The sequence below is a fragment of the Macrobrachium nipponense genome, chromosome 20 (assembly GCF_015104395.2).
Source record: "Macrobrachium nipponense isolate FS-2020 chromosome 20, ASM1510439v2, whole genome shotgun sequence".
NCBI classification, from domain to species: Eukaryota; Metazoa; Arthropoda; class Malacostraca; order Decapoda; family Palaemonidae; genus Macrobrachium; species Macrobrachium nipponense.
Window position 1 is genome coordinate 65433942 of NC_061089.1, and position 14161 is coordinate 65448102.

General features: G+C 41.7%; 1 protein-coding gene across 20 annotated transcripts in view; it reads right to left on the reverse strand.

Moving 5' to 3' along the window:
• Positions 1 to 14161, reverse strand: part of LOC135226765 (plasma membrane calcium-transporting ATPase 3-like) — a 538460-nt gene that overhangs the window by 59930 nt on the left and 464369 nt on the right. For all 20 annotated transcript variants that reach the window (XM_064266580.1, XM_064266568.1, XM_064266575.1 and 17 more), the window contains 4 exons: positions 12697 to 12978; positions 11966 to 12160; positions 11614 to 11820; positions 11216 to 11414 (listed from right to left, as the gene is read on the reverse strand). In XM_064266580.1, coding sequence (XP_064122650.1) covers positions 11216 to 11414; positions 11614 to 11820; positions 11966 to 12160; positions 12697 to 12978 — 883 coding nt within the window. The remainder of the gene's footprint in view (positions 1 to 11215; positions 11415 to 11613; positions 11821 to 11965; positions 12161 to 12696; positions 12979 to 14161) is intronic.

Here is a 14161-nt window from a genome sequence, read left to right on the forward strand (position 1 = left end):
GAGGCAGTGGGTAGACCAGGAAAGTGTTTACGTAAATTGGTGCTTGAACTAGAAACAAAAAGGGTAAAGAAGAGAAGTTATAGTGCTGTATATCGTGAATTGAAAAATTCTGGTATCAAGCCATTTCATGTTATCAACAAGCCCAACATCACTCAGCAACAGAGAGAAGACTGTGCATGGTTTTGTGGTTGTTTTCTTAAAGATTGGGATGAAGCTAACTTTCTCCATGTTGCCACATCAGATGAATTCTTCACTTACACAGTCAGGAAGCCAAATCATAAAAATGACATCATTTGGGCTGTAAAGTTGGATGATATCAGCGATGATGTGCGGTATCGCCAAGTTGTGAAAATTCCTGAATGTTTAGGAATTTTTCTGTTTCACAGCCAAATGGTTAATGTGGATCATCAAAGAAAAAGGACAGTCATGGAATGGCGAATACTTCAGAGAAACTGTGCTAACTGGTGGAGTATTTCCTTTCCTCAAAGATCCTGAAAATGTGTTATCTCTTGAAGAAGTTACATTTTTGCATGATAAGGCACCATGTTTCAAGGCTCTTCAGACACGAGCTGCTTCAAAACAGTGGTATCGATTTCTTCTTGTCAAGTGAATTTCCAGGTAGCTCCCCTGACCTTAAGGGGGCCGGCCGGCTAATGCCGTTTTTTAATGACAGGACTTTGACATTCATACCACTTAATAAGGTGACTTGGGACATGTCCAAACCGCATATGATTTTCGCCTCTGACCTTCGGTTTTGTGACGCCAGGGCAATTTATCCCGAAAATAACCATTTTTCAAATTCTATCTCCTCCCTTGATATTTAATATTAAGACCTGGGATTACTACCATATATAGACCTGATGTAGACCTCCAATCAAATGGAGAGTTTTTTTTCTAAAAGTAATTTTTTTGCTAGATATGAATTTTTCAATATGCTAAAAAAATAAACCCTATAAATCACGAGAAAAAAATTTATAAAAAAAAAGACGAAACAAACATTGGAAAAAAGGGCTCTATTTGATTGTTCTATAATGTCTTTCTGAGTTATATACCAAATTCCAATGTTATAGCTTTAAAACTAAGTGAGAAGATAGATTTTGAAGGTCAATAAGTATAGTTTTGAGATACGAGCGTTCAAAGTTTTCCTTCGTATTTCTATAAAGACAATGTTAATAAATAATGATTATTATGAATGTATATTTCTTTTTTGTGTATTAATAAACCAAAAATGATATTGTTATTTTACAATAAAGTTATGTACATACTTACCTGGCAGACATATACTTAGCTTACGTCTCTGACGTCACGACAGAATTCAAAACTCGCGGCAAACGCGACAGGTAGGTCAGGTGATCTACCTTACCCGCCGCTGGGAAGCGGGTGTAAGAACCAACATACCTTTCTTGCCAGATTTTTTCTCTCTTATACCTGTCTCCTGAGGGGAGGCTGGGCGGGCCATCAATCGTATATGTCTGCCAGGTAAGTATGTACAAAACTTTATTGTAAAATAACAATATCATTTTTGTACATGAACTTTCCTGTCAGACATATACTTAGCTGATTGACACCCTTGGTGGAGGGTACAAGACAGAAAATAACAAAGAAAAGGTAAACAACACCTGTTGTAGGATAAAAATAACCTTGGTTCTTATCTGTTTAGGCTGAAGACTTCATAGATACTGTATTAGTCTGCATAGCCATAAGAGCTACAGCGAGGGCGTGACCTACAGCTGAAAAGACTCTTTGGGTCTACTAACGGGACTTGATATCCGCTTACTTAGTAGAATCCAAGTCGGATCATGTCAATGGGGGTTCGCCCTCTTCTATGACAGAACCTGTCCACTACCAACGCAGGGAGCTTCAAACCAAATCCGATCACCTAACCAAACTAAAGTTATTAGTATTACGAAACGAAAAAAGATGCCTACCTGCATCATTTTTCATACAACCATATGAACTCAATTAACAAAAACAAGGGAAAAAACTACTAAGGATATGTTCCAGCTCCCTGCCCCAGCACCGAATCCGCCGATACGTACGGGCCTAATGCGAAGCACTCGTCATACGTAATACTGACGTCTTTTAGGTAGTGGTTGGCGAATACTGAATTACATCTCCAGAATGTAGTTTTCATCAGACTGAAGGGACATATTCTTATTAAAGGCCAAGGAAGTGGCAATGGCTCTCACTTCATGAGCCTTGACTTTTAGGAGCTTGAAATGTTCTTCATTACAAGATCTATGTGCTTCTTTCACAAGACTTCTAATGAAGAAAGACAGCGCATTTTTCGACAATGGTCTGCTGGGGTCCTTTACAGAGCACCATAGTCTGTCCTCAATGCCCTTAAGGGTTTTCTTCTTCTGAAGGTAGTATTTTAAACTCCTAACAGGGCAAAGAGTTCTTTCAGGTTCTTCCCCTACTAGGGCAGATAATCCACGAACCTCAAAGCTCCTTGGCCAAGGATTTGAGGGGTTCTCATTCTTTGCTAATAACGAAGGAAGGAAGGAACAAACCACGGAATCTCCTTTGAAACCTACCCTTCCTTCTAGGGCATGAATCTCACTAACCCTTTTAGCGGATGCTAAAGCCATGAGAAAGAGAGCTTTCCTCGTAAGATCTTTGAAGGAGGCTAAATGTGGTGGTTCAAACCTAGAGGACCTCAGGAAACGAAGAACCACGTCCAGATTCCAACTTGGAACTTCGTTCGAAGTTTTCTTGGAAGTTTCAAAAGATCTTAATAGATCATGAAGATCTTTGTTATTCGAAAGATCTAAATTCCTATGTCTGAACACAGCAGCCAGCATGCTCCGGTATCCTTTGATAGTAGATACTGCCAAACCGCATTTTTCTCTGAGGAAAACTAGGAAATCTGCTATCTGACTCACAGAGGTACTGGAAGAGGAAAACTTCTGGTTCCTGCACCACCGGCGAAAGACGTCCCACTTCGACTGGTAGACTTTAAGGGTCGAAGGTCTTCTAGCTGAGGCGATAGCCTTAGCAGCTTTTGTCGAAAACCCCTTCGCTCTGACAAGACTTTTGACAGTCGAAAGCCAGTCAGATTGAGAGCGGGGAGGTTTCTGTGATACCTGTCGAAGTGGGGTTGTTTGAGCAAATCTTGTCTTTGTGGAAGTGCTCTTGGAATGTCCACCAACCATTCCAGTACCTCTGTGAACCAATCTTGGGCGGGCCAGAACGGAGCTACTAGCGTCATTCTTGTCATCTCCGAGATAGCAAATTTCTTGAGGGTTTGTCCCAGTACTTTGAAGGGGGGAAAGGCATAGACGTTTAGACCTGTCCAATCTAGGAGAAACGCATCCACTGATACTGCTCCTGGGTCTGAGATCGGGGAGCAGTAAAGTTCGATTCTTGCGTTCCTTGCTGTTGCAAAGAGGTCGATGTGAGGTCTGCCACATCTTCTCCACAGGTCTTGGCATACCTCTGAGTGGAGGGTCCACTCGGAAGGCAGGAGTTGATTCTTCCTGCTCAGGAGATCGGCCCTGACGTTCCTTTCTCCCTGTACGAATCTGGTGAGAAGACTGATCTTCCTTGTTTGAGACCACAGCAGAAGATCCCTTGCTGTTTCGTACAGGGAGAAGGAGTGCGTCCCCCCCTGTTTTTTGATGTACGCCAAGGCTGTTGTGTTGTCCGAATTGACCTGCACTACTGCATTTCGGACGTGGGGCTCGAAGGCTTTCAATGCCATCCAGACTGCCATCAACTCTTTCTTGTTGATGTGCCAGGACACCTGATCCCCCTTCCAGGTGCCTGACACTTCTCTTGTCCCGAGCGTCGCTCCCCAACCTGCTTCCGATGCGTCGGAAAACAACACATGGTTGGGGTTCGGCATGTAAAGAGACATTCCTTCCACAAAACGAAGTGGGTTGTTCCACCACCGAAGGTCTCTCTTGATTCCCCTTGAGATCTTGAAGGAGAACTCCAGATCTAGGGAGAGACGCCTCCAGTTCTGGTATAGGAAGAACTGTAGAGGCCTGAGATGCAACCTTCCTAGAGAAACGAATTGCTCCAACGAGGAGAGTGTCCCCAGCAGACTCATCCACTCCCTCGCTGTGCATGCATCTTTCTCTAGGAAGGTCGTTATTTTCTCGTAGCAACGAGCTATCCTCTCTGGCGACGGAAAAGCCCGAAAAGCCAGAGAAGCTATCCGAATCCCCAGATAGATCCGCTCTTGACTGAGGATTAATTGAGACTTCTGGAAGTTCACCAGAAGTCCCAGAGAACTTGCCAATGTAAGGGTCTTTTGAAGGTCCTCCAGACATCTTTCTTGAGACTCTGCTCTGATTAGCCAGTCGTCGAGATAACGCGACACCCTCACTCCCTCCAAATGTAGCCACTGCGCCACGTTTTTCATTAACCCCGTGAAAACTTGGGGTGCAGTCGATAGGCCGAAGCACAAGGCCTTGAATTGGAAGATGTTTCCTCCCATCATGAATCGTAGATACTTCCGTGAAGAAGGATGGATCGGCACATGAAAGTAAGCGTCCTGAAGGTCTAGAGACACCATCCAGTCCCCTGGACGAAGAGCCGCTAACACTGAGGAAGTTGTCTCCATGGCGAACTTCCTCTTTTCCACAAAGACGTTCAGGGCGCTTACATCCAAAACCAGTCTCCATCCTCCTGAGTTCTTCTGAACTAGGAATAGTCTGTTGTAAAAGCCCGCAGAGCGGGGATCTTTCACTAATTCTATAGCCTCCTTCTCTAGCATGAGATCTACTGCTAGAGAAAGGGCTTGATTCATGATGGGGTCCTTGTACTTGGCCACCAACTCCCTCGGAGTTGTCGTCAATGGTGGTCTTGACGAGAAGGGAATGAGGTATCCTTTGCTGACAATCGATAGGGACCAATTGTCTGCCCCTTTGTGGGCCCAGACGTCGGCAAATTTCAGTAGTCTGGCACCCACTGATGTCTGGAGTCCTTGATCGCTATTTCTTCCCTCTGACTGACCTAGAGAAGGTTTTACCTCTCTTAAAAGGTCTAGTTCCTCTGGTTGAAGAACCTCTGACAGCGGGTCCTCCTCGAAAGGGCTCCTGCCTCAAAGGAGTCTCTTTCTTGGCCTTGGGTTGGATGACAGAGCGAGGTTTCCAGGCCGCCTGGGCTAACATGTCCTGAGTAGCCTTAGCTGAAAGGGCACTCGAGACATCTTGAATAATTTTCTTGGGGAACAGAAGAGGAGAGAGTTGAGCATACATAAGCGAGGCCCTTTGTGCATGTGAAACTGCCTTAGTGAGAAACGAACAGTAGACAGACCGCTTCTTAATAACTCCAGCTCCAAACAGTGAGGAGACTTCACTCGATCCGTCTCTCACTGCTTTGTCCATGCAAGTGAGGACGCAGTTAAGATCTTCAGGAGACAGTGAATCAGGGGTCTGGGTCTTATTAGCCAGAACTCCTAAAGACCAATCAAGGAAGTTGAAAACTTCCAGGACTCGGAACATTCCCTTCAGTAGGTGGTCAAGTTCGTTCATCCCCCACGTAGTCTTGGCGGACAAGAGGGCGGAACGACGAGCAGAATCCACCAATGAAGAGAAGTTCGAGTCTGCAGACGAAGGGAGAGCGAGGCCTAAAGGTTCGCCCGATTCGTACCAGAATCCCAATCTGCCAGTCAGTTTAGACGGAGGGAAAGAAAAAACAGTCTTCCCTTTCTCTTCCTTAGAAAGGAGCCATTCCCCAAAACCTCTAAGCGCCTTCTTCATGGAAACAGTAGGTTTCATCCTTACACAAGACGAAACCTTCGACGTCTTCGAAGTGGAGAATAAAGAAAGAGGAGAAGGAGGAGCCACAGGAGAAAGGATATCTCCGAACTCTTGCAGGAGCAAATCTGTCAACCTCTTATAGGAGGAAACAGAGGAGTCTTTTGGTCCTTCTTCTTCTGAGGGATCCTGTTCTTCCTGAGCTGAAGAACCCTCATGATCCTTAGAGGCGCGACTATTCTTAAAAGTCTCTCTAGAGGAAGTAAGACGTATACGTCTTGGAGACAAAGCTTCAGAAACGTGCCTACTTGCAACATCCTTCTTGTCTGGAGGAGTGCGTTTTCCAGATTCTTGGAGCCTAACAGGAGTAAGGCGGCTGTCAGGAGCAGAGCGCCTGTTTGAAGAAGAACTTCTATCAGGCTCTTGGCGCCTATCCAAAGGAGAGCGGCTACCAGGGGAACAGCGCCTGCCATACGAGAAGCGGCTACCAGGCTCTTGGCGCCTGAACCGAGGCGAGAGGATCTCTGGCGACGAGCGCCTACTAGGTGAGCGCCTACAAGGGGAGAAGCGCCTGCTAGGATCTCGGCGCCTGACTCGAGGAGAGTGAAAGTCAGGAGAAGAGCGCCTGCCAGGAGAAACGCGCCTAACAAGCTCTTGACGCCTGTCCGATTTAGGGCGCTTGTCAACAGGAGAGTGGAGGCGAGACGAGGAGCGGCTACGAGGCGAGTAGCGCCTACTAGGCTCTTGGCGCCTATCAAGGGGAGCGATCCTGTCTCGAGAAGAGCGTCTGTAGGGTGAAGATCTCCTACGAGCAGTCTGCTCCTTGTCCGAAGGAGAAACAAAGACATCCTGTCTGTCAGGCGAATGGCGCTTGGACACAGATGGGATCTTGTCCGAAGCAGAAAGTCTCCTGCGCGAATCCGAATGCACAGGTGAGCGGGCCGCTTCCGTCGAATAGCGAGAGTCAGGAGAGGGGAGCCAGGACTTCTTTACAGGAAGCGAGACGTCCTTCCTACAACGAGACGACACGCAAAGAGAGCCAGCCAGAGCCGAAATCTGCGCCTGAAGGTTAGCCAACACCCTTGCAGGAGAATTCACAAACTCTTGAACAGGTGACGAGGCTCGATCTCTGCTCGGGGAACGATACTCCTGAGATCTCTTACGTTTCTTCGCTTCCACCTCAGGCTCTTCCGAAAAAACTTCAGGGCTGGATGGACGGGCGCAGGGAGCGTTCCAGGCTCTCTTCGAAGGGCGCGAGGCTTCCGAAGAGCTCCATCCTCGTTTAGGAGAAGGCGAAGGCGAAGACGAGAAGCATTGGCGCAATATTTCTCTCTTGGAGCGATCCAAGGTAGCCTGGGAACGATCAACAGGAGCTACCGAGGGGACGCCTGACCGGTGGGGATGCTCCCTAACCTTCCTGCGGCTTTCGACTTTCCTCCTCCACTGGGACTGGGAGTCTGGAAGAGGTCTAGGCCTGGAAGCATTAGGGAGCCGATCAGACGCACCCTCCACTGCACTGGGTTCACTGCACAAATCACTATTGGAATCACTCTTACCTTCTAATTGTTTGATTTTCCTCTCCATACTGCGAATGGTGGCTTTCATGGAGGCCACTTCCGAAGGCGCATCTTCGGCTTCGGTGCAGGGAGCAGGAGCTGAAACTGACAAAGGAGCTACTTCTAAAATAGGATTATCTATATCCAACTCGCTAATACGAGATCTACTACTGCTCCTAGAAGAAGCTTTCCTAACTTTATCCTTTTCAAGCTTCCTCAAGTAGGAAGACAAAGACTTCCATTCATCCTCATTCAGCTTTTCACATTCATTACAAGGATTATTAAAGGTGCATTCATTCCCTCTACACTTCAAACATACCGTGTGAGGGTCTACCGCAGCAGCTTTCGGTAGCCTCACCTTACACTCAGTCATACAACAAACTCTAAACATAGCAGTTTTCTTAGTATCAACATCAGACATCATGAATCCAAGAAAAATCCAAAGAAAAGTCAAATAACTGTCCACAAATCGCGAATGCCAGGCCAAAAGATCGGGTACTTCACCAAAAGTCCGTAGAAACAATCCAGGGCGAAAACGAGAAAAGAATCCAACTGTCAAGAGGTACCGACAACAGGTGTGGTCGACACCGACGACAGAAAAAATCTGGCAAGAAAGGTATGTTGGTTCTTACACCCGCTTCCCAGCGGCGGGTAAGGTAGATCACCTGACCTACCTGTCGCGTTTGCCGCGAGTTTTGAATTCTGTCGTGACGTCAGAGACGTAAGCTAAGTATATGTCTGACAGGAAAGTTCATGTACAAAACTATTTTATTTATCATAATTTAATCATAAATGATGATCCCTTTGCTCACATATCGTAGCCTGGGGCACTGCTTGAGGCAAGATGGGGCACTCCTTCCTACGTGACCCCCTCTCCCCCCTTCACTAACTTGGCTTATTACAGCAAATTTTCTTCTGTATGTTAGCGAGATGTTTTCCTTGTATTTTCCTCTTTGGCATGATGACATTCTTTCCGAAACAAAGATAAACAAGCGTAAATGCAAGAGAATGTCAGAGGTGAAACTCGAAGGTGTGCTCTCTTTTTACAAAGACAATTTAATAAATCATGACTATTATGAATTTCATATTCCATTTTGGGTATTAAAAAACCAAAACTATGTTATTTATCATAAATGAAGATCTCTTTGCTCAAAGATCGTAGCCTTGGGCACAGTGTGACGTGTGCTGTCAGGCAAGAAGGGGGCGTTAGTAGGCAACCCTCCCCTCTCTCTTCACTAACTACGCGTATATTATGATATTCTGCAATAATACTTGAGCGATTTTTCTTTGTCTGTATGTTTTCCTTGTCTTTTCCTCATTGGCATGATGAACTTCTTGCCGAAACATACATAAACATACGTAAAAGCAAGCGAATGTCACGAGGTGAAACTCGAACGTGTAATCTACTTGAAGTCTATGGTCCAACTGATTCATGATTGAACCAGATAGTTTCTGCGAGCCACGGAATCTCTACAGATGCCATTTCTCACAATTTCTTTGCCAATAATTATCAAAATTTACGATAACAGCAGAAATAGAGCATTTTTTTGTACGGATGAATGTTTTAGGCTTATTGAGTTATGTTTACTAATTACCCTGTAACTACGAAAGTAAGAGGAATTTTGACGAAATATTTTGTATACGTATTCTCAATTGCCATATGAAGCTCCATGAATTTTTTCATGACTTTACATTTTTCGCCCTATACCACCATATATAGGGGTTCCGGCCGGCCCCCTTAATGTGTGTGAAAACATTGGTAGTATCTTAAAGAATCGTGTTGAAGCGCACACAGTGAACTATGAGGTATACCAAGCCTCGACGACCTGCGAAGAGAGGTGACCGAAGTGCTCAGGGAAATTGAGTTTGAGTCTCAGCTTTTTTGCGATTTGTTGAAATCATACCCCTCAAGAATGCAGGCTGTGGTACAGGTTGATGGAGGCCACAAAATATATTAAATACTCAGAGAGAAACTTAAATAAACACCTGTTCTGAATTACTTTTGTTTTTGTCCATATAAATTTTAGTTTATGCTGTAGAGGGGGGGGGGGGCCTCTAATTTCAAAAAACCCTGTAAACTAATTTTCATACATTAAAATGAATGGTACAAGCAAAATTTCAAATGAATTTTAACCATGAGATGATAGCACTTCGATGTTTTCATTTAATAAACCATTTAGTATTTTTTTTAACTATATTCTTTCATAATCTATATAATTGTTAACTTTTATATGGAAGCCTCCAACTTTTCCACTACCTGATGACTTTTCAAAAAAGAAAAACTGCTTTATAATTGATTTCCCCTTTGGCCACTGAGGAAATTCATTGTTGAATTTTACCATAGGAAAAGATGTTCATTAGTTAAATTTACTGTTGATCTAGAATCAAAATCTTTTATCAACCCTAATTAGTCTGTATTTTATATGCTTTACATATAAACTATTCAAAGCATAAGCTTTACCTTCTGATACTGTAGTGTGTTTACAAATGATCTATGATATGGACGTTTGACAGAAAAGTAGCCAAACATAGTAGTTCATTCATATCACAGTCCATTAAGATCATGAATGAGAATTACAAGGAGTTACAAGGATTTGGATGACTCAAAGACTTATTAGTCCGTCCAAGGAGACATCGTTTGCTTAGTTACCTCTTGGAACAGGTTCTACTGTTCATTCACACTGTCCTAAAGATTTTGTCTAGCTTTCTTTTAAACTCTTCCACACTGTTGTTATTTACAACTTCTGGTGGCAGTTTATTCCATGTGTCACACATCTTGTATGTAAAGAAGTTACCACAATGGGATGTGTTGTATCTCTTCAGTTCTAGTTTCCATCCATTACTTCTTGTCTGGTTTTTGCTTAACAAATAGATTACTGTCTACTTTTGTTATGCCTGTCAGTATTGTGAATGTTTCTATTAGTTGTCCTTGCAATCGTAGTTTCTAGGCCATGCATGTTCAGGCTCTCTAGTCATCTTTTGGTAACTTATTTGCCTGATGGATGGAATTAACTTTGACTCTTGCCTGTACCCCTTCTAATCTATTTATGTCCTTTCTTAGCGCTGGTGCCCAAAACTGTACTACTGCATATTCAAGATGAGGTCTAACTATTGATGTGTAAAGGTGCAGCACTGTTTCCTTGTTTCTGTATTTGAACAGCCTCTTTAATTATCCCATTAGTTTCTGTGCCTTCTTTTCAGCTTTTATGCACTGTTTTGTGGATTTCAAGTCCTTGGTAATAATGACTCCAAGGTCCTCTTCTTGTTCTACACGATTTATGCCATTCCCAAGCAGCCTGTACTTGGCATGACGGTTGTTTGTTCCCATTTGTAACTCTTTACACTTATCCAAGGTAAAAGGCATTTGACCTCTTCTTGACCATTCTCCTACTTTCAAACTGTATTAGTCTTATTACTTATACAGTGATCAAATTACAAAAAATTCCTAAATGGCTTTTAACTATCCAGTTACAATGTTACCCTATTCTTTGATGTGAGCAGATGCATACACCAATTATTCATAATAAAGGTAGAACAATCTGATGATCCAAATAAAAAAAACAACAGCCTTGATCATCATATGTGCTGTTGTGTAAGCTGACTATCTGATTCATAAAAAAAACCCTCTTGAACAGAATACTTTTCCCAATGTAGCAGGTATCAAGTTATTTGAGATGAGTTCCAGTCACCTTGTTGTTAATGAGTATTCCACTACTCTAAAGAACAGGTATCAGCATTAGAAATATATTCTGTCCTTACTACGAGCCAGTGAATCAGCATTAGAAATATATTCTGTCCTTACTACGAGCCAGTGAAAGTGAAACGGAATGCTTGTCTGATTTTAAGAATTTGAAAAAAAACAAAAGCATGCTATGAAATCTAAGGTACGATCTCAAAAAGGGATAAAGAAAAGAGAGAGAGAGACATAGAGAGAGAGAGAGAGATACTTACCATAAAATAACAAAACAAATATAACACAAATCATGTACACGGCTTGGCCAAGGATGTTCTTCATCATGGTGCGAGAGATGAGAGGTTTAGTGCGGCCATAGGGTTTTCGGAGTAGTAGATCTGGCGTTGGAGCTTCTGTTGCCAAAGCCAAGGAAGCCAGAGTGTCCATGATAAGGTTTACCCACAACATTTGTACAGCCTGCAGGGGGTTCACAAAACATATTTAAGAAGTACCATAAAAGTTATCTGTATGAATATTTAGCACTATAAACAAACGTGAAAAAAGAAAGCCGTGAGTAACTGGCATAATGCCATATGCAGAATACTACTCACTACTAGCAAATATATTAAAATAAAGCAGGGTAAGCGTGTATGTGCTCAACTGTCTCATGTATTACCTTAAGAGGGCTATCATTGATGGCACACGCACCAACAAATGCCACAACAACAGCAACAACATTTACAGTAAGTTGAAATTGCAAGAACTTTGCAATGGAATCATATACATTGCGACCCCACATGACAGCTTTCACAATGGAAGTGAAGTTGTCATCAGTTAGGATGATATCTGATGCTTCTTTTGCTACATCAGTACCCGCAATACCCTGAAATGATTAACAATTGTCATGAAATAAACTGAATCTATGCAATTATGGACAATAGAGTTACAGTAAATATATAATGAATGAAATATATGAGGACATCTGAATGGGTAAAAAATAATATGATTTTGTAAAATACGCAACTCACCATTGCAAAGCCCACATCAGCCATTTTGAGAGCAGGACCATCATTTGTCCCATCTCCTGTGACTGCTACAACCTCCCTATTGGCGCTAACTTTACTTTCTATGATGCCTTTCACCAAAGTGTACTTGTCAGTGGGGGACGATCTCGCCAAAACTCTCAAGTTCACCCATACTTTATCTATCAAATGTTGTTGTATCTGCAAAAAAAAAAATGAGTTTAAAAAAGACCTGAAACATTCTATGGAGGGGTGACAAATTTTATAAGCAAAATTATTCTTAACTGATATATCACAATAAGCTTATTCAAATTTTGGTAAATCAAATTATATTGCTTATTAACATTTTCATGAGATCTAACACTTTCAATTTCATAAGATTTATTGAAAGATTCTTGAAACCAGATCCCCAAAAAGAAACCTGTTATGGATCTTCAAAGCACAAAGGTAAAAGCAACTTATTAAAAAGTCAACATTTTTACTGTTGACATATAATGAAGATTTATGGTAATCTAAAAATTTTTACCGAATCCTAAAATTTAAAAACACAGCATGGAGAACTGAAGGAAATTCACTAAATTTAAGACAGTACACATAGATGTATAAAAACATGAACAAAGATAGTCAGGAGAACACTAAAGAACAAAAAGTTGCACACCGTATTAATCAAAACCAGAAATACAATTCGGTATTCAAGTCATTAAATGAAACCAAAGTAAATTTGAGATGCCACTTACTTTTCCTGTGGAGTCTCTAACTCTTCTATTGAATTCTTTTCCTTCTAAAATAAGACTGTTGTCACCCGGTCTTAGGATGCCACACTTTGTGGCAATTGACCGTGCAGTATTGATATTATCACCAGTCACCATGCGGACAGTTATGCCCGCCCGCTGGCACTGGCGAATTGCATCAGGCACCTCTGGTCTTACTGGATCTTCGATCCCTACTACACAGATACACGTCAAATTGCTGATAATGTTATCTTCATCGTCCCAATTGGGTTCTGAATCAAAGTGTACCTGAAAGGAAATATAGAGAAAAGTTGATTTTAAAACTTCATATCAGTAGAGAACTTAGCTATGAATCATAACAAAGGCTATAAAATTAATATCTTACGGTAAACTAAATTCTAAAACAGTCACAGACTAAGTTCAATTTTGAACGACACAACTTTTCACTTGAGCTAATATCCTGGTCTTTGTAACCTAACCAATAAGTGACGAGTGGCTTTAGACAATTCCTGACAAATTAGGAATTCGAGTCATCCCCACAATAAACCACATTTTTTTAATTCATACTCTGATGTCAAAATAACAGATGGCGTTAACATGTGTGCTTTTCAACAGATGACAGATAACTGCATGCAAAAATGCATATAAAAATCAAAATAAGAAAGTGTATTCATATAAGAGATAAATAAATTTCTTTGGGTAAAACAATACTAAATATGCTAAATACCCTAAATGCCTTGCATTTACCCTTTAATACAAAAAAGAATTTTATACTCTACACATTAAGCAAATCATAAAAAAATCTACTAAATCTGGAATCAGCAAAACTATGATGTTATTAACCTTTAAATGAATTACTATGAGTGAACCCCTCTTCATCATTATTTTCAGAAAACAATGTACTATTAACTTTTGTTATAACTTTCAATTGAAACAAGATAATTCCAGCACCCTGTCCCATTCTGGAGCAAGAATAGGCATATTTACAAATTATGTCAGGCAGCCTCCAATTCACTGAGCAACTGGTAGCAGTGTCCTTCTAGCATTACCAGTCTCTCACATTTCCAGTTATCAACCTGAACAGAACTATTTTTAGCCAGGTATAAAGTTGTCCTACTAAGTGGCAATTCAGACCCATATAATTATGGCAGACTCACGTATTTGCGGATTTCTCTCTGGAACATATACCCCATTACGTGGAAAATTCGCCTATTCGCGGTATTTTTCTTTGAGAAATATCCACAAATTCCTAGATTTTTTTATCAATTTCATCATAAAATGCACTTGTTGTAAAACTACTAAAAAAACTAGGTATAAACATTTTTAATGTTTTATTTTTTGTTTTAACTAACAAAATAGGCAGTTTTAAGCAATTTTATAGGGGGTTTCAACTATTTGGGGGGTCCGGTACCTATCCCCTGCGAATATGAGGGGAACACTGCAATGTCTAAGTATGTATGTGTGTGTTCAT